At 53.8% G+C, this 25,389-nt stretch overlaps 2 protein-coding genes across 2 annotated transcripts in view; one reads left to right on the top strand and one right to left on the bottom strand.

The window, feature by feature from the left end:
* Positions 1–885: 885 nt before the first annotated feature.
* On the top strand, positions 886–9,483 carry UBALD1 (UBA like domain containing 1). Its single transcript, XM_079796855.1, has 3 exons — positions 886–1,148; positions 4,487–4,546; positions 4,826–9,483. Exons 1-3 carry the CDS (start codon positions 1,029–1,031, stop codon positions 5,177–5,179), a joined length of 534 nt encoding a protein of 177 aa, XP_079652981.1. The 5' UTR covers positions 886–1,028; the 3' UTR covers positions 5,180–9,483.
* A 4,305-nt stretch (positions 9,484–13,788) lies between these two features.
* The window catches only part of LOC307110365 (uncharacterized protein C16orf96), a 35,768-nt gene continuing 24,167 nt past the window's right edge, over positions 13,789–25,389 (bottom strand). Inside the window, exons 11-15 of the mRNA XM_079789473.1 lie at positions 24,197–24,315; positions 23,433–23,495; positions 21,142–21,234; positions 20,045–20,192; positions 13,789–19,921 (exon numbers count right to left, since the gene is read on the bottom strand). Of these exons, the coding sequence (XP_079645599.1) occupies positions 19,592–19,921; positions 20,045–20,192; positions 21,142–21,234; positions 23,433–23,495; positions 24,197–24,315 (753 nt within the window). The 3' untranslated portion in view covers positions 13,789–19,591. The remainder of the gene's footprint in view (positions 19,922–20,044; positions 20,193–21,141; positions 21,235–23,432; positions 23,496–24,196; positions 24,316–25,389) is intronic.

Raw genomic sequence — 25,389 nt, 5'->3', positions numbered from 1 at the left:
GCGCTCTTCAGCCCCGCCCCTGCCCGCCACGTGACACATAGGTCCGCTCACATAGGTCCGCTCAGACTCAGTGCCCGCCCCAAATGCCACCGCATTGGGCGGCCAGCTTTGTTTACCTTATATGGCCAGGTCCTAACACCCTGCGGTCGCCCATTGGCAGAGACGGAGCCTCACTCACTTGACGTCACTCGGGACCGTAGGTTGCAAATAAACTGGAGCATTCTGGGTATAGGAGTTCGGGGCTATTTCCGGAACTGGCTCCGCGCGGTCCTGGCGCCTGCATGTTAAGGGCGAGATTTCCCGCAGAGAGCACCAGATTTTGCGTGGGAAAGTGGGAGCGTCGCAGGGAAGGAACCCCGAGGCAACAGATTGCCGGCCTCGCCTGCCCATCCAGGATGCCATTCCTACCTAACCCCAGAAGTTGCTCGGGCCTACGGTGTACCTGGCCAAGAGCCAGGCCAGGGAGGGACCCGCTTCCCAAGTGCGCGATGCGCTCGGAATGTTGGGGAGACTTGGAAGGCTTCCTGGAGGCGGTGGTTTTGAGCAGAGTTTTAAAGGGCAAATTTATTTATTCTCTGAATGAATATAGGCGCCTATCTCTGGGGCCTCGCCGCTTAGTGCTTCTGATTTGTGCCAAAACTGTTAGGGCCCTCTTCCCCAAAGGGTGCGCCCACGCACCAGAGGGATGCCAACCACACCCGGGCTCGCCAGGGTCTTGACAGAGACCTCTGGCCTCCGCCTGCCGACCCCCGTTAGTGCCAGGGCAGAGGCGCGGATGCCCAGCTCTCGTCACGGCCCGCCTCTGCACACAGTAGGTGCCCGGCGTCGGACAGTTGGGCCCACAGCCCCCGACGGAGCGCGGGCGGGCGCGGGCGGACTACATCTCCCAGCATGCCCCCCGCAGCCCCGGAGCCAGGCGAGGCTCGGTGAGTCAGAGCCGCACAGTAAATATTTGTATTAGCCGGAGCCGGCTCGCTAATGGTGGACGCGTGAAGCGGAGGAGCGGGCAGCGCGGCGTTGGTGGCGCCATGTCCGTGAACATGGATGAGCTTAAGCACCAGGTCATGATCAATCAGTTCGTGCTGACGGCCGGCTGTGCGGCCGACCAGGCGAAGCAGCTGCTGCAGGCGGCCCACTGGCAGTTCGAGGTGCGCGGCCGAGCGCCGGGGAGCCTGGGACCGGGGTCGGGGGCCCGTCCCGTGGAGCGTGTGCGGTGTGGACACGTGCGGTGCGCGCTCCGCAGGGGCCGGGGTGCGAGGGGGCGTGCTCTGGACCCGCTGTCCCGCGATCGCGCGCTCGGGTCCGAGTCCCTGCGCGCTCACGCGGCGGGCTAGTCGGGCCTGGCGCCGCGGCCGAGTCGACGAGGCCCCCGGAAACGCCGCCCGCGCGGGGTGAGCGGGAGGGGCGGCTCGCCCCCTCCGGGGCCCCGAATCTCGGACCCTAAGTTTCTGGGCGGTGAGGATGCGGGGACCCCCACTTTTGTTCCGGCTAAGGCCAGGGCGGGGCGGCACTGGGGCCGGGACACAGTGGGGCTGGTGGCCGGAAGGAGGACGCCCCAGGCCTGGGTCGAGCGGGACATGTTCTACCCGCCTTCATTCCCCCCTCCCCGAGCCTCGGGGCTGGGTCTGAAGAGCCCTGGGGCCCACGGGCGGAGTCGCCCCGCGTGTGTGGGTCTGCGTGCCTAGTGGGCAGCCCAGAGGCGCGTGTGCCAACGTACATGTGCATTTGTATTTACGCACGCGCCACGCTGCGTGTGGGCATGTTGGCGAGTGTAAACACGCAGTCCACCTGGGGCGCGGGTGCGGGGTGTGTGCTCCGTGCACATACACGTCGCCGTGTTACAGCTAGTGGACATGCGTGTACACCCGAGTGTACGGTGCTGTCGTGGGGCCCTCCTCTGTTGGCAGGGGACTCTACCTGCAGAGTGCAGGCGTGGTGTGCGGTTCAGTAGCTTCAGCCCTCACCGCCTCCTCCCTGTCCACCCCTCCTCCCCCCTTCGGCCCCCCCTCCCCGCCCCAGGCCTCCCTGACCCATAGAGCACTAGTGCCCAGGCTTGTGCTACCAAGAAGCTACCTTTCCTAACTCAGCTGCCCCAGAAATAATTCAAGGTAGTACCTAGGGATGAGGCCAGAGCCACTTGAGCTCCATTCCTCACGGGTGTAAGGGCCCCAGCCTCAGGCAGTTGTACTCTGTGCCCAGCAGGGGCCCAAAAGCCTCGTTCCCCATGGGGAGTCAGCCCAGGGAAGGTGTTTGGGCTTGCAGGAAGGACCAGGAGCCAAGAGAGCTTCCTGGAGGTGGGAAGCGATCAGAATTCCCAACTGGAAGTCGGGACAGTCTGAAGACGCAGTGGCCTATCCACCCAAAGGATCCTTGCTTCCTACCAGAGATCTGATGACTGTGTGGCCCTCACTCCAGAAGATGCTCTTTCTGGGAAGGTCGTTTCCCCTCTCTGGCCTCAGTTTTTTCCTTTGTAACTTGGGGGTGCAATAGCCCCCCACCCTCAGGGCTGGCAGCCGCACCCTGCAAGAAGCTCCCTAATCAGCCCGCTTGTCTCTGGGGCTGGATGTAGCAAAACTTGCAAAACCACATTCATGGCAGTTTGCTTGAATCCCATATCAGCATACATGGCTCCCTTCCTGCCTGGGGCTGGGCAGGCAAGTGTCCAGTGGGCAGGCACTCTCAGTCCAGCCCACAGAGCCTGGCAATAGCTTGGTGGTCTCTCAGGCAGTGTAGGTTGGTGTTGATAGATCACAGGAATTGAAAGTGTGGTTTTGAGGATTGAAATGTCTGGGGGAAAACTCTGATCTCAAGCAGGGGCAAGAGCAGCTTGTAGACTGGGGGCTCTGATGGCCCCCCAGGGGTAGGACCCCAGTGCCCCGGGTTCCCTTCACCATCTGTAAAACGGGGATAGGAATACAGGAAGGTTCACCCTAGGTGAAAATGGGTCATGAACCCCCACCCAAACCTTAGGTCTCAGGGTGGGAGTGAATGAGAGGTTCTTTATGGCTAACCCCCTTCTGCCTTCTATGCCCCAGCTGGCAGCCTACTGGCTGAGGGTCTGACCCAGCCAGCTGGAGGCTGTCTTTTTGGGTCATATTCTCTGTGATTCAGGTGTTAATGGGGACAGTGGCTGCAGGGAAAGGAGGAACTCCTGTCTGCTTTAAGGGGTGGGGCAGATGTTTCTCCCTGAAATTCTCACACTCAGTGGCCTTTGGAGCTACTGTTAGGAGAAGAATGGTTTGGGTGTGACCTTGGGGCTCCATGGGTGGGGCTGAGGGTCATGAGGAGGTGCTTAGAGATCAGTACTCGCCTTCCCCTAGCTCCCACACCCTATTTGGTGACACAGGTGGGGTTTTTCAGCAGGAAATGTCCAGAATAATTCATTTGATTGTACTTTAAGAAAATTACAAAAACCCCAGGGAAACCCTGGGAGCCAGGTTGGGTTTCTGGGTATGTTAGGGGCGGGGGAGGGGGTGGGCAGTGTAGGGCTGTGGGGAGGCCAATCTGAGGGGAGGGGTGATGGGAAGAATGAGAATGGCAGGGGCTGCTTAGAGCTGGGCCTGGGACTTGGCAAGGCCTGCCAGACCCTTCACACACTTGACGCTTTCCCTCACCAAGCACTTTCGCAAGAGCAGCTGGTTTCCTTATTTTCTTTGACGCCCTCCTGCAGGGGCTGAGCCAGGACACACCAAATGCCAGCACCTCCCTGGGGGCTCTTAGAGGCCACACTGGAGCCCCCTCACTCCAGTCCCCAGGGCCTCCAGATGAGCTGGTCTGACCCAGGCCAGCTCTCATCCCCCTTTCCTCACAGTCTTGGGTGTAAACCCCACCTCTGCCATCCTCCTGCTCTGTCACCTTGAGAACATTCTGCTGGAGACTCAGGTGAGCGGGGCAGGGAGTGCAAACCCAGACCATCCTACTTAACTCTGGCTCTCCCAGCTGGAACCACAGATCTTAGGAGGTCGAGGTTGCAAGGGAGGGAACTTGGAAGCTACCTAGTTCAGTCTATCTGTGGTGCAGATGGAAAAAAACTGAGGCCCAGACCAGGGTGGAGTTCCTTGGTCAGCCAAGGAGAGGGACAGATGGGTCACAGACTTGACATCTAGGGGCCTTGGCTCAGAGATGAAGAAACAGGCTCAGAGAGGAGTAGGGGCTTACCCCCCATGGAGTTGGTGATAGTTGGGCTGAGGTCTCTGGGAGGCCTTTCCCCGTGAGACTGACCAGGGTACTACCTGCCACCCAAGTCACAGTGCTGACACCAGGTATGTGCAGATTGGAGGCCCCTGGTGTCCAGATGGCAGACATTCGTGAGGGTCTTCACCACCCACCGTGCCTGCCCAGGGGTCCCAGGTGCCTCCTTGGGAGGTGGTAAGGCTCGAGTGGTGATAGGCCCAAGGTGGCATCAAGTCCCAGAGAGCCTGGGAAGGAAGGGTAGCAGCAGGGTCGGGCAGGGGCTGAGAGTAAGCTTGGGCTTTTCTCCCCACAGACGGCCCTCAGCGCCTTTTTCCAGGAGACCAACATTCCCTACAATCACCACCACCAGATGGTAAGTGTCCCCTGTGGCCTCAGGGGCAGCTGTGGCAGGGGTCTCCAGTGTAAGCTGCAGTGGCTCTTGGCCATGGAGGGGCCACTGGGACAGGACCTTCTCAGAGCCACCAGCAGGTGTAGCAGGCCAGCCCGTTTCAGCACCGCACCTTTCCTTTGTGAGCCCCGGACTGGTGGACTGGGGGGCAAGGGGCATGTGTCTCCAGCTAGGAGCCATTGGGAGATTGGGGGCCTCCCAGAAAGAGTGCTCACCCCTCCCTCTCTGCTCTCCTCCCCACAGATGTGCACTCCCGCCAACACCCCTGCAACGCCCCCCAACTTCCCAGATGCCCTCACCATGTTCTCCCGTCTCAAGGCCTCTGAGAGCTTCCACGGTGGCGGCAGCGGCAGCCCAATGGCTGCCACGGCCACATCACCCCCGCCGCACTTGCCCCACGGTGCCACCGGCAGCTTTGCAGCGCCCAGCTGGCCAATGGTGGCCTCACCCCCAGGGGGACCACAACACCACCAGCCGCAGCAGCCGCCCCTGTGGACTCCAGCACCCCCTTCCCCCGCGTCAGACTGGCCACCCCTGGCCCCCCAACAAGCTGCCTCAGAACCAAGGGCCCACCCTGCCATGGAGGCTGAGAGATAAGGGAGGCCCCTCCCCCCTCCCGGAGGCCAGGACCCCGTGGGGCGGGGGAGAAGACATCTCCACTGGCCCCCTTTACCCTCTGCCTGCACCCCCATTCCCTGGAGCCCTGGAGGGGAGAGACTGGACCCCCTGTGCCAGCACTCAGGCTGCCCGCAAGTATGCAGAAGTGCAGGCACGCAGCACCCAGCTTGCATGGATTTGGTTCAGATCACCTGGGTGCTGGTGGACAGAACTTCAGAGACCAAACAGTCTTTCCCAGAGGACTCCCCCACGTCAGGAGGCTGCGGACACTTGCCTCGCTCCTACCGGAGACTTGCCTGGCTCCTACCGTGGAGCTCCTTGGGGGCAGGCAGGCCTAGATCCCCACCCTCGGGAATGCAGAGCCTTCTCCGCATGTGTGCGTGTGGCTGTGTCTGTGTATTTATACGTATGTTACTCAAGAAGCAACCTAGTTTATGGGGCAGCTGGACTTTGCATGTTAGAGTGAGCCCTGAGTCCCTTGCCTGCTGCCCCCTCCCCAGGGCCCTCTTCTCTCCCCCCACTCAGCAACCAGCCTTCCTGTTCCCTGCAGAGAAAAGGATTGTGGGAAACTCCAGGACTCTTCCCACCCATCCCCCAGTGCCTGCCTGCTGGGACTGCCTGCATGCCTTGCCCAGAGCCCGGGGTACCCCATACCCATTTCCTTTCCCCCTTTTAACAAAGGAGAAGAAAGAGTTCCAAACCACCACCAGGCTCTGTGGTCTTGCCTCTTATCCTAAGCTTTGCTGCCAGCTGGCTCTTTGTGGGGGGAGGGCACAAACTGAGCCCAGAACAGAGGGCTACCCTCCAGTCCCGCACTGCTCCTATGTGTTGCTGTCTTTTCATCCACAATATGCACTGGAATCTTTCCCCTACCCAAGGCTTTTCCCATGAAGTTAGTTTCTGGCCTGTGTTCCCAGAATCCCAGCCTCTGTCTGCCCACCCTTCCCCCTTCCTGGCTAGAGGGATCCAGACCTCCAGGGCTAACAACTGCCTTCCGGTCTGCTGGAGTTTCACATAAAGACCTTTCTTCCTGTCTCCAGGCCCCAATGGCTCGCTGAGGGCTGGACCCTCAAGCCCAACCTCCAGCAAACTTGCTGGGTGGGGCAGGGCCTTCCCCTGGGGAGGCGCCGGCCACAGTCCTCAGGCTTAAATGCAGAGCCAGTGAGGGCTAGGGACAGGACCAGGCTGGGGCAGAGTCCATCCAGTGCTCAAACCATTGGTCAATAAGGAGACAGGCCACTCTGGGACAACAGGCAGTGGATCTGGGCTGCTTCTGAACAGGGCTGGACAGGTACCTACTCTAGCCCCAAGGAAAAGCCAGATGCCCCACACTGCCCTGGGGTACCCACATGGGGTAGGGTGCCTGGGGCCCTCTGCAGTTCCTCCCTAGCAGACCTCACTCCCTAATCGGGGAGCAGCCCCGTGCACAGCCCCGTCTGGGCACCTCAGTCCTACGTGGATTGTGCCTGGGTTGGAGAGTTGCTTCTGTTTCGGAAGGCCTGCCAGACAGGCCTTGGCACCACCATTAGTCCTCTTGTTCCCAGGGATGGGGCTGTGCTTCCCAACAAGGATGCCTCTACCCAGCTTTGTCTCCAGTCACTCATCCCGGACAGGCTCTTGACGCAGCCCACCTGGGATGACTGTTTACTCTGGTTGTCACTGAAGACCGACCTCTGGGCCCCCACTTGAGCGGCTGCTTACATTCCGGAAGTGTGTCCTCACCTTGAAACCCACTTTCCAACAGCCTCTCAGTTCCAGAGAGGACACAGCTCTGCGTGAGGAGCAGCTTCTTTTGGATGGAAGAAAATTCTCAGGAAATTGGCACACCTCTCCCCCCCCCCCCCCCCCTTCAAGTGGTAGGAAAATGCTTTGTAGAGGCAAGCATTTTTGGGTTATCAGCTGTGTGGGGTGAGCAAGCCTGGGCTCTCCCAGCAAGCTAATTATGGGGTGGCTGTATGTTATGGAACGATAGGAGATGGTGCACCATCTAGAATTTGCCGTCCTGGAGAAAACAGGGCTGGACCCCAGGCAGGCCCCTGTGACCTGTATGTGCACCACACCCTCACTGCTCAAAGTGGTGCTCAGACTAGCAGCATCACCTGGGGCTTGTTAGAGATCAGACCTCAGGGCCCAGTTTGAGAAATGTCCCCGGTAAGTGCTGGTCTGTTGGAGGTGAGGCCCATTTTTGTTTCTGGGGGCCATGTGGGCTGAGCCTGGAGGTCCCAGGGGGTCACATTAGGCTAGAAGGGATTTGAGGTTCCTGTAGACATTGGTGCTGGATCACTCTACCACGTGGGCATCCTGTGCACTGTGGAATGTCGGCCAGCATCCTAGTCCCTACCCAGTAGATGCTAGTAGCACCCCCAGGTGTGACAACCAAACTGTCTATAGATATGGCGAAATGTTCCCTAGGGGCAAAGTCTTCCCCTTCCCATGGCTGGCTACACAGCAGACCCTCCTGGGGGCTCTGAAAAGACAAGCACCCCCAGATTCCTGGGCCCAGTTTCAGAATTCCTGGGGTGGGGGTGGCCCTGACAGTATAGTTCTATATTTTTTTAAATCAGTTTTTATTGAGTTTTAGAGAGAGAGGAAGGAAGAGGGATAGAAACATTATTGATCGGCTGCCTCCTGCATACCCTTCTCTGGAGATCGAGCCCGCAACCCAGGCATGTGCCCTGACCGGGAATAGAACTGCCACCTCTTGGTTCATAGGTTGATGCTCAACCACTGAGCCACACTGGCCAGGCCTGACGGTATAGTTTTAAACACTCCCAGAATATTGTTGATTGACTTGTGAACAAGTTAAAAACCATTCAATTAATTGCCCTAGCCCCGTGGTCTGCAAACTGTGGCTCGAGAGCCACATGCGGCTCTTTGGCCCCTTGAGTGTGGCTCTTCCACAAAATACCACGGCCTGGGCGAGTATTTTGAAGAAATGGCATTAGAAGAAGTTTGTTTAAAAAATTTGGCTCTCAAAAGAAATTTCAATTGTTGTACTGTTGATATTTGGCTCTGTTGACTAATGAGTTTGCTGACCACTGCCCTAGCCGGTTTGGCTCAGTGGATAGAGCGTCGGTCTGCAGACTGAAGGGTCCCAGGTTTTATTCCAGCCAAGGGCATTTGACATGCCCGGGTTGCGGCCTCAGTCCCCAGTGCGAGGGGTGGGGTTGGGGGGCCGTGGGGCCATGCAGGAGATAGCTAACCAATGATTCTCATCATTGATGTTTCTATTTCTCTCTCCCTCTCCCTTCCTCTCTAAAATCAATAAAAATATATTTTTTAAAAATTCCTTAAGAGCTATTAATGAGAAATAAAGTTTAAAGAAATAAAAACCATTCAATTGTACACTTTAAAAGATTGGCATTGTAGCATGTTAATTACGTCAAAGCTGTTTTTAAAGGTAAAATAGCTCCCAAGTGCTTCCCACCCAGCACATACCTTTCCCAGCCCCCAAACTTACAAAGCATAAGGGTTCCTTGGGTGCTTGAGGCAACTGTTCTGGAAGAGGGCCCATTGATACAATTTTTAAAAAGTGCACCAGGCAAGGTGGGACCCAGAGCAGGAGGAAGCAGAGGGCAGGGCTGGAGCTGGAGCTGGGGACTCAGGTACTTTCCCGCAATGCAGAGAGTGGCCCTGCCAGGTGTGCCTGGAGACCCCTGGCTGAGCATCTCCAGGCAAGGTTGTGGCTGCAGAAGTGAGCTGGCCAAACTCAAGGGGAGCCAGAGGTGGGCCTATACAGATGCCACAAGTCCTCAAACAATGTGACCCGGAGAACCAGGAGGCATCAATAACCATCTATTACGTATTCAAGTGTAAACAGGCTAAAAAGTAAAGGTGCTGGTATACGAATGGAACAGATATTTACAGCCAGGTTCAGCTGAATCTCAGATGACTCTCAGGCACCTCCTGGGAAAATTGGCCTTGTCACCTCAAAGTCCACCCTCTTCTGGGCTTGGTCACCTACATGACCACCAGACTTGAGCTTCAAATGACTGTTTCCAAAATTCCACTTTAAAAACACCATTTGCATCCATGAAGTTGCTTAAAGGAATGTGATTTGAGCTCTGTATCTCATTTCTGAAGAGGGATGTGGCAGCATTTGGGAATGACGACCTGGCCTCCCGAGGACAAGAAGTGGCTGCACCCTCTGGTCTGCCATTAAAAGTGGGGGCATGGTTGTCTTAGGGGGTTGCAAACTCACAGTCCCATAAGTGTGCTGTTTGGCTTGCATTGTGTGTTTTTTTATCTGCCAACATTTTCAAATGAGGATAGTTTACATGGAATCCTCACTTCTGTCTTATCTTGGAAATTTGTAACATTGAAGTTCCCTCATGGCCGCAGCTGGCTGAAGCGGACCATCACAGTGAGGACACAGCCACTCCACTGGCCACCAGAATGTGTGTGTGTGGCAACTCCTGTCTTGTCTTGGAATCAGGTGGAGTCTCTGAAAGGGATCTCTCTTTCCCGGGAGGAGCTTTGGGTGTAAATCCCTGCTCTGTGGGGTGGGGGTGGGGAGGGCCCTGGTGGGTGAGTGGTGACTCTAAAATGCTTTCTGCGGGCAGGCAGGGCTCCTCCTGCACACAGCTTTAAAGAGAGAAGGGCTTGTTCCCCTGCGATATTCTCTGGACGACAGGGACGCTCCCAGGGCTGCTGAGGGTCCCCAGGGCCTTTCTAGGGTTTGCTGAGAACACATTGTGCCTCAGAAGAAAACCGCGCTGTCCCTAAGGCCGGCCCCCAAACCCAGTGGGCAGGGCTGCGGGGGCCCGAGATCTCTGAGGGGCTTTTCATAGCAGGACTCATTTGAGGACAGATTGGCTTTGACTCCAGTTGCTTCCCAGTGTCGGGGAGGCTGCCTGGGTTGGGCCAAATGGAGATATTTTGAGGCAAAGCCGTTTCCAATTTCTACATTTGGAAAGGTCTCTGGTTGCTTAGGCACAGCTTATGATTGGGCAATATACATATTTCAAATGAGCCTTAAAAGAATACCACTCTTTTAGGGGTGGGGGTGCTAGGTCCTCTTCCAGGGCGGCCGAGGCCTCATCAATGGCACAGTACGAGGTGCTGGGAGCCTGTCAGCAGAGTTCTGCTCTGCTTTCTGGGGCCATTTCTTATCTGGGGAATAACAGCTGCTAATACTGGTGGGGACCTTTTCTATGGATCCTGGTGAAGCCATGAGCAAGAGGAGGAAGGAGGGAAGCCCTTCTCTGGCAATTGTGTGGGGGTTTGGAGGCTGTCGGCCTAAATCCATACAAAGGAGTGAAGCCAGCCAAGATGATGGTGACGGGGACCAGCGTGGGCCGCTTTCAGAGTCCCTGCACAGAAGGCACTGCCTCTGCCACCTCTGGCAGCCTGTTTTCGGGTACTGGGGTGCCTTTCCCACGCAGGTCAACTTGTGAGGACCACACGTTTGCTGTCGTCATTGTTTATACCTTAGGGTTAATGAGTTCATGGTCATTGAAAAAGAGAAAATGTTTAGTGACCCTTTAACTTGCATCGGTGGGTTGTGGGACTGGGTTTGGGGGTGCAGAGTGGTCACACAGCATCTCCATTCTGGCAGCACCTCAAGGCATGACCCTCTGCTTGGCAAGAGGCATTTTCTTCCCTTTCCTGCAGGCTCATTCATGCAGCCCTACATACCTGGCCACCCCATATGACTTCCACCTAATATGACCAATTTATCTGTCTTAAAACTGAAAGTTCCAGAGCCCTCTCCCCTCACTCTCAGGCAGACTAGGACAGTTGGGTCACCTTACTTCCCATCCGGCCTGACCCTGCCACTGTGTCCCAGGCTAGGGCTGTGGTCCCCTTTGCAGAGGAGGAATCTAGACGTAGGGCCCTCCGAAATCCCCATTCTGCTGACTCCACCCTTGTTCTGCCCACTCCCCAAGCGGCTTCCCCTGCCGGGATGGGGTGGGACACCCTCCTGAGGCAGCTGCCCTGGCAGTGGGCACAGCATCTCCCCTCCAGTTTTCAAGGCCTTCAGGTCCCACCCCGTGGGGCTGGGATCAGGGAGGGGGAGTTCTGCAAGGATTCTGCCTGCATCTCCACCTGGGACCAGAGCAAAGGCCAGCTTCCCCCACCCCATGGGGGAGAGGACTGTCATCTTTCAGGATTGCTCCTGGCTGGCTGCAGTTGGGACTGCGGTTTCCCACCTTCCAGAGCATCGAGGGGTCTGTCAGAATGCAAACGGTTACACAGTGATTCCTGGACCTCACTCCACTCCCTCGGCTACAGGAACCAAGTAGAGCACTGATTCGGAGAAATGGCTGAGAAGGCAGCTTTGAGGGCCTGAATGGAGATTGATATGAGGGGCAGGGAATGGCGAGCCCAGGTGCCTGTGTGTGCCCTCATGTCAGGGTGTCAGGGGACAAGGCTGGCATGGGAGCTTTCCCAGGAACCCCAGCTTCCTGTTTGCCAGAGCCCAGGCCATATCTCCCTTTCTTGCCTCGGAGAAGTCCAGGCTCTCTTACCTGTATACAGCATCCAAGGATGGCCTCGTGGGTGGGGGCTGGAGAGCTGAGGCCTCACTGTTACCTTGGGTAAGTCACACCAGAGTCCCTGCCCACAGACCCCTGATCTTCCACCATACAGGCCTGGGGCAGCTCAGGGCACTTTGCCACAGTGGGAAGTATGACGGAGGAGGGATGGTTGGTTGCAATTCTCTGCTGAGGGTCAGCCATCGTGGTTCCAGTGGCTCTGGGAGGGTGACCCTGGCATGTGGCCAAGGAGGGACCAGCAGGTTCACACACTCATGTGGGGCAGGCAAAGCCACCCCCACAAAGGACACTGGGTCAGTCACCCACATCCACAGTCAGAAAAGTGAAAGGTGAAAGATTTTATTCTGGGGAGGAGTTGCCAAAAATACTCATCTGTGATAGGGGGTGGGTGGGGATGGAGGCTGGGGCTTCAGCGCCAGTGTCTGCCCAGGCGGCATACACCTGGGTCAGGAAGAGCTTGGCCCCATATGGACACAGTCCTTGGAGAGAGAAAAGAGAAGTCAGGGCTGGGAGTGGTCACCAGTAAGGAGCTGGGGGACATGAGGAAGGGGCAGGCACACAGTGTCCCTGGACTCCAATGGCCACCAGGTCTAGGGAACTCTCTATGCCAGTTCCCTGGCAGAGCCTTGAGCCCTCCAGTGCCCCCCCGCAGCAGACCGCCCCCCAGCAGACCGCCCCCCAACAGCTCACCCCCCACCTCACTCCCAGGGGCCTCTAGTGGATGGTGGTGGGGGGTCGTCATGGTCTGATACTACAGAGGGAAGACTTTTTCAGCCTGTGAAATGTGATGGAGTATCAGAAGTACACAAAGGGCAGACAGAGCACAACTGGACAAGTGAGGGAGTGAAAGCCCAGAGGGAGAAGGGAGGGAGGGATAAGCCACCCAAGGGAAGAAATCAAGCCAGGCGTGGACTCTGCAGGCCCGCAGGCAGGTGTGAGCTCAGCTCTGCAACCCGACAAGGGCCACTAACCTGCCAGCTCAGAATGTTCTGACCTCCCAGTTTGCTCTGTTCCACCAAGCGCATAGGCAGTTAGCATGGGAACCAGACTCGCCTCGCAGGCGTGCAGGACCCAGCCCTGGATGGGACAGAGCAATCCTGGACTATTCCAGGGGCATCGCTCCAAGTCCCTCAGGGATTCGCCAGAAGTAAATACAGATAACCAATTTCTTTAAACATTCACTTCATAAAGTAATTACTAGTGGAAATAATCAATACACATTTTTTTTTAAATGCATGCAGTAACATTTGGTTCCTATGAGAAAATTAGTCCTGGTAGAAATGATGGCCCCCAAAGAAAATGGACAGTGGCTGGAACTGGAACTGGAACTGATACTGATGAAATCATTTCAGCAAAGTAGAAAGGAAAGTGTTTTTAAACCACTTTAACTGTGCTATACTGAAAATTGGTCAAGGAGCCCTGACCAGTGTTTCTCAGTGGTTACAGTGTTGGCCCGAGCACAAAAGAGTTATGGGTTCAATTTCTGGTCAAGGGCATGTACCTGGGCTGCAGGTATCATCCCCGTCCTGGTGGAGTCACATGTGAGAGGCAACTAGTCAATGTGCCTCTCTCACATCAATGTCCCTCCCCCCACCCCGCCCCACTCTCTCTAAAAATCAATAGAAAAATAGCTTTAGGTGAGGATTAGCAGAAAAAGAATTGGTTAAGGGACTAGATTGGCTTAGTGGAAAATTCAATCTAGAAAGCTGTGCTCTTCATGTAACGTAGGCTAAGAAGGATTGTGTTGTATTTTTATGCAGAGTGATAACAGCCACTAGGTCACAATGAATCCCTTATGGAGACCCCCTCCCCTATGTCCAGGGCCCCTGCACATTCCCCAGGCCAGGCTCAGGGCCTGGTCTTGGCTGGCAGGGGGAGTGGAAGGGATGGTGGGGGCACAGGGTACAGGGCTCACAGGTGGTCGGGCTCCTAGGTGGGCTGCGTGCTGGCTCGGGACTAGAGGCGCTGAGGCCTTGGATGCCTGGTGGACCCTGAGGCCTGTTGGGGGTCCTGCAGGTTTGGCATCAGCGGAGGCAGCAATGGCAAGGGTGGCAGAGATGGAGTCTGAGCTGGTGTCGTTGAGTGGGGGCCTGAAGTCTCTGAGCGGATGTTGGCACTGGAGCGCAGGGCTGGGAGGGGCAAGAGAGACCCGTGATTTGTCCTAAGAACATTCTGGGTAGAGGCTGGCCTGACTAAGGAGCGGAGAAACCCTAAGCTGGAAGTGCTTCATCACGGCTCATCCAGTCGGCAAGCACCCTAAACCTCCGGGGTGAGGGGTGACCCAAGATAAAGCACACCAGGGCACCCGGAGGAGTCCTGGCTCTGGCATTCCTCAGCCCAGGGTCACTATGCCTCAGCTCCCCCTCTTTCAAATGGACTGGCAGTGCCCACCTGCCCAGCTGGGATAAGGACAGATCAGAAGGGAGAGAGTGCTTTGTCCGCTGTAAAGTGCCCACGAATGCCTGGTACAGGGCGATATGAATCGGGGGAGCTCAGTTCCCCAGCCTGGTCAAGGAGCCTTGACTGGGGGAGGGCGGGGGTCATGCCCTGATACAGCTCACAGGGCTCCAGCAGAGAAACACCGGAGAACCAACGGGCTCCCTTATCCCACCTTTGCAGCCAACTGGCCACTTGGGAAAAGACAGCCGGCCTAGGTGCTCAGGCCAGGAAGCCAGACTGAAGAGTGAAGTAGGAGCCCCGAATGGGAGCTGGGAGCTGGGTGCTGGGTGGGGGCCACTCCAGAGCATTGAGAGATGTACAAGGTGGGGCAGGACAGCCCCAGTCTGGGACTGGGGCCCAATCAGAATCCCAATTGGGCCAGCGACTTGGGGGAACAGGTACTCACGGGGGCAGATGACACCAAGGCGCTCATATAGGTTTCGAGTCGGGGGACGTGGAACCTTTACAGCTTAGTGGAAAAGAGAGGGGAAGAGACAGGAATGGGTGGCGGCTCTTCCAGAGATCTGCCCCCCCACCTCCCTGGAGCCCCCATCCTGTCCTCTAGCTCCTGCAAAGGCCTTTTCAGTCTGGTGGGACTGCCATTTCCCAGGCCACCCCCACCCCGTGAATACACCTGACCGCCCCCCCCCCCATTTGTGTATGGAAGGACCATCCCTCCCCACCTTCTTGAGCTTCTTAAATCTAAGGTATCAGAAAAAGGCTTTTTGAAAGTAATTCAAGGCCCGGGAGGAGACATTAAGATACAGGTGAAATGTTGGCAGGACTACTTACAGGTTAGATGTGTGGCAGTTCTTTAGATCTTCCCACTCCACTGAGGGCCAGACCATCATAGTGCCCCCACCCCCATCTTCCTGTCTTTCATCTCGTGTGTGCATTTTTTTTCACATAACATAAAATTAACCATTTAAGGGGAACAATTCAGTGGCATTAAGTTCATTCACAAGGTTGTGCAATCATCATCTCCATCTAGTTCCAGAACATTTCATTATCCCAAAAGGAAACCCCATACTCATGAGGCAATCATCCCCTATTCTCCCTCTTCTCTAGCCCCTAGCAACTGCTAATCTGCCTTCTGTTGCTGTGATTTGTCTGTGCTGGATGTTTCATAGCAGGGGGGTTATACAATATGTGGTCTTTTGGGTTTGGCTCCATCCTCCACTTTTGAACCCAAGAACCACCATGTCTAGCCATCCAGAATCCAGACCAAAAGCCGCTGCAGAAGAGGACATGGGAATGTGCCATAACCCTGAGAGCGAAGATGGAGGGATGAAGAGAAGAGGGGAGGTCCAGTAGGCAGCCAAGCAGGGCACAGGCAAGAGTTACGGGGCACCAAGCTCCTTCCTGTGCGGGACACCAATTGTTCCTTCTGCCTGAACAGCTATGTCCTGACAATTCCTGCCTCAAATGTCCCTTCCCAGAGAGTCCTTTAGACACCCACTCAACAGGGACCTCTCCCTGGTCATTCTTCCCCCCATTCCCCTGTTCATCTAATTTACTCACTGACTTATGACTTGTTCATTTACATTTCACCATCCCTCATGGAGTAAAAACTCTAAGGGAGCAGTCACTTTATTTTGATTACACTGAGTTTCCCCAGCGGCTTCTGAAACACACCTGACACTGAAGGCTTAGCAATGACCTGGGCCACGTGGCAGCAGGAGGTGCCACACGGATCTCCTTGAAGAAAGAACTTGGTGTTCAGCTGCAGGAAGCACAGCAGTGAACAGCCTCCACCTGTTAGCACCTTGGAGTCTGTTAGCACCTCAGGGTTTGTTAGTACCCGGGGTCTGTTAGCACGTTGGGGTCTGTTAGCAGCTCAGGGTTTGTTAGCAGCTGGGAGTCTGTTATCCCTTCAGGGTCTGTTAGCACTTCCAACCGATGATGGGAGCACAGGGCCTGGCCATCTGCTGGGCTGTCTGCTCAGAAGCTCCCCACTGGGCTGGCCTGGACCTCATCAAGTCTGTGCACTGTCTGAGGGTCTCTTCCTGCTCCCTTCCTTCCCTTCTTCCTCTGTTAGTGCCCTTCCCTTCCAAACCTCTTGTATTCCTAACTGCCGCAGAGCCTACAACCTCCAGGACCCAATTGGCACCAGCTTGATTCCCCATGAGCCTCTGGGATCCATAGTTTGGGTCATGTCCCTCGAACCTGAGTTAAGAACCACCACCTGTGTGCTTGATGGGTTCTGCAAAAGAGCAAATGCCTGGCTGAGGGGTGCTCCCTGGCCCCCACTCTGATTCCCAGTTGGCACCTGTATCCCTCCACGAGTCAGAGATGGGACCTGCCAACTAGCCGACCAATAAGACTGTCAAATTGCTTCCTTTCAAGGTAAGAGATATGGACCCAGGGTACAGGTTCCAAATGGAGACACAGCGAGGCCAGGGAGCCCAGCTGCTGACCCAGCACTGTCCTTGACGTCCCCCGCAACCTTGGACTCTACATGTCCAGACCCGAACTCACCACCTGACCCCAACATCCGCTCCTGCTGGGCTCTTCTCTGAGCTTTCCCACCTCTGCATAAGCCAGGAGACTCCCAACGGGAGGGAACACTGAGCCCTGGCAAATAGGAAAGGTTCTCCAGGGGTTCCAGGCTGAGCACAGTGTGGGCAGAGGCCAAAGGCAAGAATAGCTTGGCTCATGAGAGAGAGTGAGAACAGTTCCATGAGGTTGGGTGGAGGGGACAGATAAGGCAAGGCGGGCAAGGGACCCTGGAGATCAGCCAAGGCGTCTGGACTCTGAGGACAGTGCCCTCCTAGATGCCCATGTCCTAATCCCCGGAATCTATGAATACACCACCTTATATGGCAAAGGGGACTTTACAGATGTGACTCAATTAAGAAATTTTGAGACATGGAGATGGTTAGAGTCCTTATGAGGGAAGCTCAGAGAAGGAGATGTGAGAATGGAAGCTAAAGTCAGAGTTATGCCCTCTGAAGATGGAAGAAGGGGCCACGGAATGCAGGAGGCCTCTAGAAGGTAGAAACGGCAAGGAAACAGATTCTTCCCCAGAGCCTCAGAAGGAACCAGCCCTGCTGACAGCTCGATTTTAGCCCAGAAGACTCGTTTCAGATTTCTGACCTCAAGAACTAAGACAAAATGTTGTTTTAAGCCACTCAGTTTATGATAATTCCTTACAGTAGCCCCTCTGAACTGGGGAGGGGCCTGGCCAGAGGTGTGTTTTAGGCAGTTCACCCAGAGCTGGTGGGGAAGGTGGAGGCTGGAGACCAGTCTCCCACTTCCTCAGTTCTACCTTCTGCCTCTGTGCCCCTGCCATCGCTTCTTCCCTGAGTCCTGCCCATGCTTAGCCTTCCATGGAGATTCTCCGAAAGTCCAGCCTACTGACTACCAGCCTCAGCATGCCCACCGCCCTCCTGCTGGGGCATCACTCACTGGGGATCAGGTGTTCCTCTGCCCTGAGATCCTGACCACAGTACAGGCATCTGGAGACCACAGGCTGGCTGGATACCCCTCAGTACCCCCGTCGGGCTGACAAAGGCTGAATGCACAGCAGGATACAGTAGAAATGGGATGAACAGATGAATGCATCTGTGACCAGGCTGGACCAGGGCGGGACTCACACCAACTAGTTGAGGTTTAATAATAATTGTTTTGGATTAAAATGTTCTCTTGAGTAAATAAATGAGTGCTAAGAGCACACTGGTCAAAATATCTGGCCACAGGTAAGCTTCTAATTGATTTTTGTTGTTGTTAATCCTTACCCAAGGATATATATATTTTAAAAATATATTTATTATTGTTTCCAGAGAGGATGGGAGATAGAGAGAGAGATAGAAACATCGATGATGATAGAGAATCATTGATTGGCTGCCTCCTGCATGCCCCCTACTGGGGATCAAGCCCACAACCCGGGCATGTGCCCTTCACCAGAATCGAACCTGGGACCTTTCAGTCCAAAGGCCAATGCTCTATCCATTGAGCCAAACCGGCTAGGGCCCAAGGATATTTTTTCCATTGAATTTTAGAGAGTGGAAGGATGGTAGGGAGAGGGAGACAGAGAGAGAAACATCTGAATGAACCCTGACTGGGGCCAGGGATCGAACCTGCAACCCAGGTACATGCCCTTGACTGGGAATTGAACCTGTGACCCTTAGGCACGCAAGCCGATGCTCTAACCACTTGGGAACATCTCCAGGGTGATCCTAATTGTTTTTTAATGCTAGACTTTGTTGCCTTCAAGCCGGATAAAGCAGTTGAGATATCATGATGCCGTCTACTTTGCTGCTATGGGTCTTGAGAATGAATGAGCCATGCCCTTTCATCTGGATGGAGAGGAGTGTTGTCTGTTGAGTGAGTGGGGTTGAGGGCCAGGTGTGTAAGGTTATCCTGGTCCCTCCACCAAGGCTGCCCTTACCTGCTCATATGTGCAATGCCTCCCCAGTTGTTGTATGGCCTGGCAAGAAGTCAGGCTCATTAAATATTAGCCACCATTGTTATTATCCTGCCTGTTGGTCCCTGAAGCTCACCCTGAGTCCCCTCCCAACAGCATCCTCTGCCAGGCACCTGGAAAGGAGCTGTTAACCCTGCAGGCCACATCCTTGCTCCAGGAGGGACATCATAGGGTTTCAGATGGTAGCCTGGCCTCCTGGACCAGAGGGAGGGCCTTTAATAGGTTGAAGGGTGGCCCTCTATAGACCTAGACCTGTGAATGTAACCTTATTTGGAGAAAAAGTCTTTGCGGATATAATTAAGTGAAGGATCTTGACATGAGAGCATCCTGGGTTAAGCTGGGCTTTAAATCCAATGACACATGTCCTTAAAAGAAACAGAAGAGGAGAATAACAGGGAGAAGGCCATACAAAGATGGAGGCTGAGACTGGGGAGATGCGGTCACAAGCCCAGGAAGAGAAGGCACTCCTTTTGGTCTTGCTAGCCCAGTGCTGGAGCTGAATGGTGGAGTCCCTGGGAGAAGCCAGCTGGAGCCAGGGCCTCAATACTACAGCAGCCAGAGCATTGATTCCACAAGTGTGACAGACTCTCCCCCAGCCCAATCCTAGCCCATCCTTGACATTAGAACACAGGCCTCCAGAGTCTGTCCACATCCTTTTCATCACACCCAACCACACCCCAATCTCTGCACCTCAGGTGGACTCACCTTTCTGAGTGCCCGACTATGCCTGGCTTCCCCAGGGTCTTTGCACCTGCTATTTCTCCCACCTGGACTGCTCTCCTCCCGCTTGATACCTTCATCCAGTAAAACCCTAGTCCCTCTTCAGATGCCTCAGGGCAGCATCCAGTCCCTCTCCCTGGACTACTGTCCCTTGTTATAACTCTCCCATCACCAGCCCAGCATCCCATCTCTGGGAAGGCCACCAGCATCCTTCCCCAAACCTGCACACTTGGTCACAACTGTCCTAGCCACCCCTTCAGGCCAGCTGTTCTTCCTCACCTTCGGTTATCTGCTTATGGTCTGCTTCTCCTACTCATGTGGAGACTCGGCACAACCATCTATTTTGCTCCCCTGTGTCTCCCTGGCACCTGGCTCAGTGCCTGGCATACAGTAGGACCCCATTTTTGCAAGTGGCTGTGTGAGGACGCCCCAGTCAGGGATCATGCCAGCCCTGGACCCTGCCTGCATTTGCTCATGCTGACCAGCAAAGCCAGGACACCAGGCAGGGGTGCCCAGGAAGGCCTGACGCCCCTCACCAGCCAGCTCCTTCTCCACGCTGGTCAGTGGCCGTGCCCCTTCCTGGTTCTCCATTCGGCCCTTGTACAGGATCCCATCCACTCCCAGGATGTCCACCTCGGCCTGTTGGAGGGCCCGGGCCCCAGGTAAGGGAGTGTCTTTGAGCCTCTAGTATACACAGAGGCCCAGCAGACAGAGCACAGCTCCCCAGGGGTCACCCACCACCCGGGCTGCGGCCGGACTCACGGTATCATAGTCCAACATCTCGGGGTCCCCATAGGGATAGAGTGTTGTCAAGTTATATGACTTGAGCTTGAGGTTGGCATCATTCCCAGGACCGGCATGCCAGTCCCGGTCTCCAAGGTTCTGGAGCTGCTGGAGCTGCTGCTGTTCCCTGGGGCAGAGCAGGAGGGTCAGCAGCCACCTAGATACCTCTGCCCCCGAGGAGCCTAAGGACAGACCCTGAGGGCCTGGCCAGTAGCAAGAGAAGACTGGAATTCCTTCCAGCTGTTTCTGGGTGGTGCAGCCAGGCAGGCCTGGGGCCTGGTGGGCAGATAAAGACAGGCACAGTGGGGACAGAGAAAAAAATCTAGCCCTACATCCTCCAGTCCTCAGCCGCTCCTAGAAGCCTGATCTGGCCTGCCAAGTGCATGCTCTTAGCCTCTTGCTTTCCAGAAGGAATCAGGCAAGGGAAATGAGGGTAGGGGCACAGGCCCCCAGGTGTGGCTCTGGTTATTGTTTAGCTGTTATTCCTCATCTGGGGGGTGGGGAGCACCAGGAAGCTGGATGTCCGGAGGGTGAGGGATGGAGCTGGGACCCAGGGAGCCAGCTGGGTCTGGTGGAAACCCTCAGGTTTAGATGCCAGCTCTGCCACTCACCACCTGTGACCTTGGGCAGGTTGCTTAAGTTCTCTGAGCCTCAATTTCTTCAACTATGAAATTGGATGATAGTAGAATATACTTCAAAGGACAAGTGTAAGGATTTAATGAGCTTAGGTATGTCTAAGTGCTTAGCGCAGTGTCTGCCCGGCCATAACAAGCCTCGCTGTCATTCACATCCTCTAGTGGGAAGTAGGCATATTCATCCTATTTCATAGGGGATTATGAGATTCAAATGAGAAACCCTTCCCCAGCTCATAATAGATGCCCAATAAATATGTCCATTCCTTTCCTCTATGGTCAATTCACACGCCTGTTTGCCCTAGCCACTGTCCTGAACATTTCCCTTGCAGATGGCTGGCAATGCCTTGGGATAGTCTTTGGATCCTGGGACTACAGTTTAGGTTTCTGCAGGGATCCTGGGTCCTGAGTGACTTCCATGGGGTAGACCCCCAGTCTGCTCACCTCATCTGTTGCCGCTGCAGGTACTCGTAGCTGTTGGCACTAGATGGCCGCAGCCGCGACAGCAGGTGGGCTTTGCGGATGGTGATGAGATGTCTGTTGGAGAACAAGAGCTCAGTGGAAGGCATGTGTGGCCAGCAGAGGGCACTGGGTTCCCACCTCCTCCCGGAAGCCACCCTCAAACTTGGCCTGAAATGAGGCTGCCCTACAAGGGCTCTGGGGAACCCTGAAAATCTTCCTAAGTCATAAAAAACAATTGTTCCAATTATAAAAGTAAAAACCAAACACAGACTGGAGGTGGTCAGAGCCTGGGGGTAGAGGGGAGGAGAATGGGAGTGACAGTGATTGGGTAAGGGGTTTCTTTCTGGGGTGATGGAAATATTCTGGAACTAAAGGTGGTGGCTGCACAACAGTGTCAATGTTCAAACTGCTCTAAAATGGTTAATTTATGTTATGTGTCTTCTACCTCAATAAAAGTAAAAATAAAGTAAAACAACCCTGGCCAGTGTTCCCAGTGGTTAGAGCACCGGCCTGAGCACCACACGGTCTCGGGTGTGATTCTGGGTCAAGGGCACGTACCTGGGTTGCATGTTCAATGCCCAACCCTGGTCTGGGTGTGTGTGGGAGGCAACCAATAGATGTATCTCTCTCACATCAATGTTTTTCTCTTTCTCTCCCTTCCTCTCCTCCCCCTCTTTCCCTTCCACTCTCTCTAAATATTAGTGGGAAAATATCCTCCCATGAGGATTAACAAAAAAATAATAATAATTTAAAAAACAGTCCTAGCCAGTTTAGCTCAGTTGATAGTGTTGGCCCACAGATTGAAGAATCCCAGGTTCAATTCCGGTCAAGGGCATGTAACTGGGTTGCAGGCTTGATCCATGGCCCCGGTTGGGGCATGTGTGGGAGGCAACCAATTGATGTGTCTCTCTCCCATGGATGTTTCTCTCTCTCCATCTCTCCTTCTCCTCCCTTCCACTCTCTCTAAAAATCAATGAAAAAATATCCTTAGGTGAAAATTAACAAAAAATGCCCTAACTGGTTTGGCTCAGTGGATAGAGCATCAGCCTGTGGACTGAAAGGTCCCAGGTTCAATTCTGGTCAAGGGCACATCCCCAGTAGGAGGTGTGCAGGAGGCAGCTGATAGATGTTTCTCTCCCATCAATGTTTCTAACTCTCTATCCCTCTCCCTTCCTCTCTGTAAAAAATCAATAAAATGGATTTTTTTAAAAAAAATCAATAAAATATATTTTTAAAAAAGAATTAACAAAAAATAAATAAAAAGAATACTGTAACTGGATATCTGTTGTTTGAAAGAAAAATTCTGGATATAGCTCCACAGCCCCCTCCATGAATTTGGACTGGCCATGAGGGTGCTGATGAGCGTCAAGGGTCACCAGGACCTGACTAACACGGGGAGATCTTGTAGTGCCCATGGGCACCTCAAGCTCCTGGCTCTTAAACCATGTTAGAGTATTGTTTGGTGGCTCCGAGTTACCATATAACCCAGTACTTCCACTCCCAGGTTTACATCCAAAAGAATTGGAAACAGGTGTTCAAACAAATATATGTTTTCATAAAGGCTAAAAGGTGGAGACAACCCATATGTCCATCAATGTATAAATGGATCAACAATATATGGTCTATCCATACAATGGGCTGTTTATTATTCAGTCACAAAAAGGAAGGAAGTGCTGACACATGCTACAGCATGGATGAACCTCAAAAACATAATGCTCAGTGGAAGAAGCCAAGCACAAGAGACAACATGTTGTATGATTCCATTTGGTTGTCAGGGGCTACGGGGAGGGGGCAATAGGAGTGACTGCTTAATAGGTCTGGGGTTTCCTTTTGGGATGATAAAAATATTTTGGGATTAAAAGTGGTGGTTGCATATTATGAACTAATTGCCACTGAATCACTCACTTTAAAATGGTTAACCTTATGTTATGTGAATTTCACCTCAATAAATAATTAGACCATAAAAATACATGCAAAAAAAGTCCCACAAAGTTTTGCTTTTCCCTATAGTTTCCTTCCATTATTTTTCTTTTGGAGTTGACCCAGTCCCTGGAACAGTGGGCACCAGACAGGGCTGATGAAGAAAGGAAGGGATGATGGTGGCCTGCCCAGGGACAGGGAGCAAATGAAATGATGTCTACAAAACATGTATGTGGATGTGCATATAAAGGATGTTTCTAGAACACTGCAGGCACATAGAGTGTGTATGTGTGTCTTTCTGCTTGTCCAAAAGAGAGAGGGCGGGCACAGATGCCCCCGGCGACTGTACTCACGGGCCAGTCATCATCTCCACCGGCCGGTCACAGGAAATGCATTTCACCCGCTCAAACAGTTTCCTGGAAGACATCCATTCATCAGCTGTGGCACCCCAGTCAGGCCTGGGGCGGCCCCTTTCCCAGGCAGTGTTTGGGGAGGCTGCAGGTCTGTCTATGCCTCAGGGCCAGGACTTCCCCTCACATCCTACACCCACTGGCCTGGCCCAGCTCAGCTTGGCTTTGCTGACCCCCATTTGTGGCTTCCTGGAGCAGAAGTGGGGAATAAAAGTGTGTGTAGTGCATCTTCCTGCCCTAAACATAATGGAGGTCTTTAAAACCAGAAACCTCTGGAAAGCTCACCATCACAGTAGGCATTTGGGGAATGAGGGGTGTTCTGAGGACAGGAACCCCTCTTTGTCTGGGTGTGCTGTCTCGATGGGAGTAGGGGACCTGCCTCAGTTCCCAGATCCATCCAGGCTCCACTTGCATGTCTCCTTCCCTCTCTCAACTCCTCATTAGTGGCAAAAGGGCTTTGGAGCAGATGTGCTCCTGAGTCCCTCTGCCAGCCAAGGCCAGAGCTGCCACCTCTGAGCGCCTGGGTGCTCTCAGGCCTCATCCCAACCCCTTTCCACACCCAGCTGGGAAGTCCCGCCCCCTCTCCCCACATCCACAGGTCTGAAATTCTTGCTTCCAGAATCCTCTGGGATCCCCCTCCAGTTCCCTCCCCAGAGAGAGGGTCCCCCAGCCTTCACAAGCTCCACCCCTACCCAGGAGGGGCTCACTTCCTAAAGCCGGCAGCGCTATCAGGGTCGAATCGGAGGCCTTCAATTAGCAGCTTCCTGACTATTTGCCAGACCTCATTTATGTCTTTCTTTAGACTGTCCAAATCCTTGCTGATCAGCTGGAACAACCAAAGGGGGGAAAGAGTGTTTAGTCAATTAATTCACATGCTGCTTCGCTCCAGAAAAGGATTTGCAGTAACTGCAAAGTGACACAGAGAATAACAAGATTAAACAGAAAAAAGTGAGGTGGTTAAGGAAAGGGACCTGACAAAGCTTGGGTTAAGGTTCATACCCCTAATGCATGCTAATGCTAGAGGGGAGCTGCCAAGTGAACTTCCCAGCAGTCAAGGCAAAGAAACACCATCAGGTCCTGCCTCCAAATGATAAAACCAACCCTATGCTCAACTACAGGCCTGCAGGCCCGAGAAACATTTCTCCCAATGGTCCCCAGACAACTAATATTCACACATTCAACACATTTACTGAGTGCAAAGTACTATTATACATTCAATGGCTTTAAATACATTCACAGAATTGTGCAATCATCACCACAACAATTTTAGAACATTTTCATCACTCCCAAAGAAACCTCATACCCATTAGCAGTCACCCCTCACTTCCCCCCAGTCCTGTAGGGGTAGGCAACCACTAATCTACTTTCTGTCTCTATAGATTTTCCTATTCTGAACATTTCACATAAATGGAATCACACAACCTGTGGCCTTTTTGTCTGGCTTCTTTCCCTGAGTATGTTTTCAAGGTTTATTCAGGTTGTAGCATTCCTTTTTATGGCTGAATAACATTTAATTTTATGGCTAACCTATATTTTGTTTATCCATTCACCCACTGATGGACATTTGTGTTGTTTTCACTTTTTAGCAATTATAATGCTGCTATGAACATTCTTGTACAAGTTTTTACATAGACATAAGTTTTCATTTCTTTTGGGTAGATACCTAGGAGTGGAAATGCTGACTGGTATAGTAATCCTATGTCTAACTTTTTAAAAAACCGCCCGACTGTTTTCCACAGTCAGACTTCTGAATTTTTACAGTGTTCCTTCCAGTGCCCAAATTTTGGTCTCTAAACACCATTCCCCACTAAAAGGAACCAGGACTTCATAGCAAATACAGCTGACTCAGGTCTCAGGAAGGGAATGTTGACAATAAGCCTGTGACCTCTTGTCATTTAAG

The sequence above is a fragment of the Cnephaeus nilssonii genome (assembly GCF_951640355.1).
Source record: "Cnephaeus nilssonii genome assembly, chromosome: 2".
NCBI classification, from domain to species: domain Eukaryota; kingdom Metazoa; phylum Chordata; class Mammalia; order Chiroptera; family Vespertilionidae; genus Cnephaeus; species Cnephaeus nilssonii.
Note: the sequence above shows the minus strand (reverse complement) of the source record. Positions and strands in the feature narration are given on the sequence as shown.

Bases quoted from the DNA above. Each gene is read 5' to 3' on its own strand.
- UBALD1 (XM_079796855.1), top strand. From the start codon at position 1,029: ATGTCCGTGAACATGGATGAGCTTAAGCACCAGGTCATGATCAATCAG. The intron at 1,149-4,486 runs GTGCGCGGCCGA...TTCTCCCCACAG, and splicing joins CGGCCCACTGGCAGTTCGAG to ACGGCCCTCAGCGCCTTTTT. The intron at 4,547-4,825 runs GTAAGTGTCCCC...TCCTCCCCACAG, and splicing joins ACAATCACCACCACCAGATG to ATGTGCACTCCCGCCAACAC.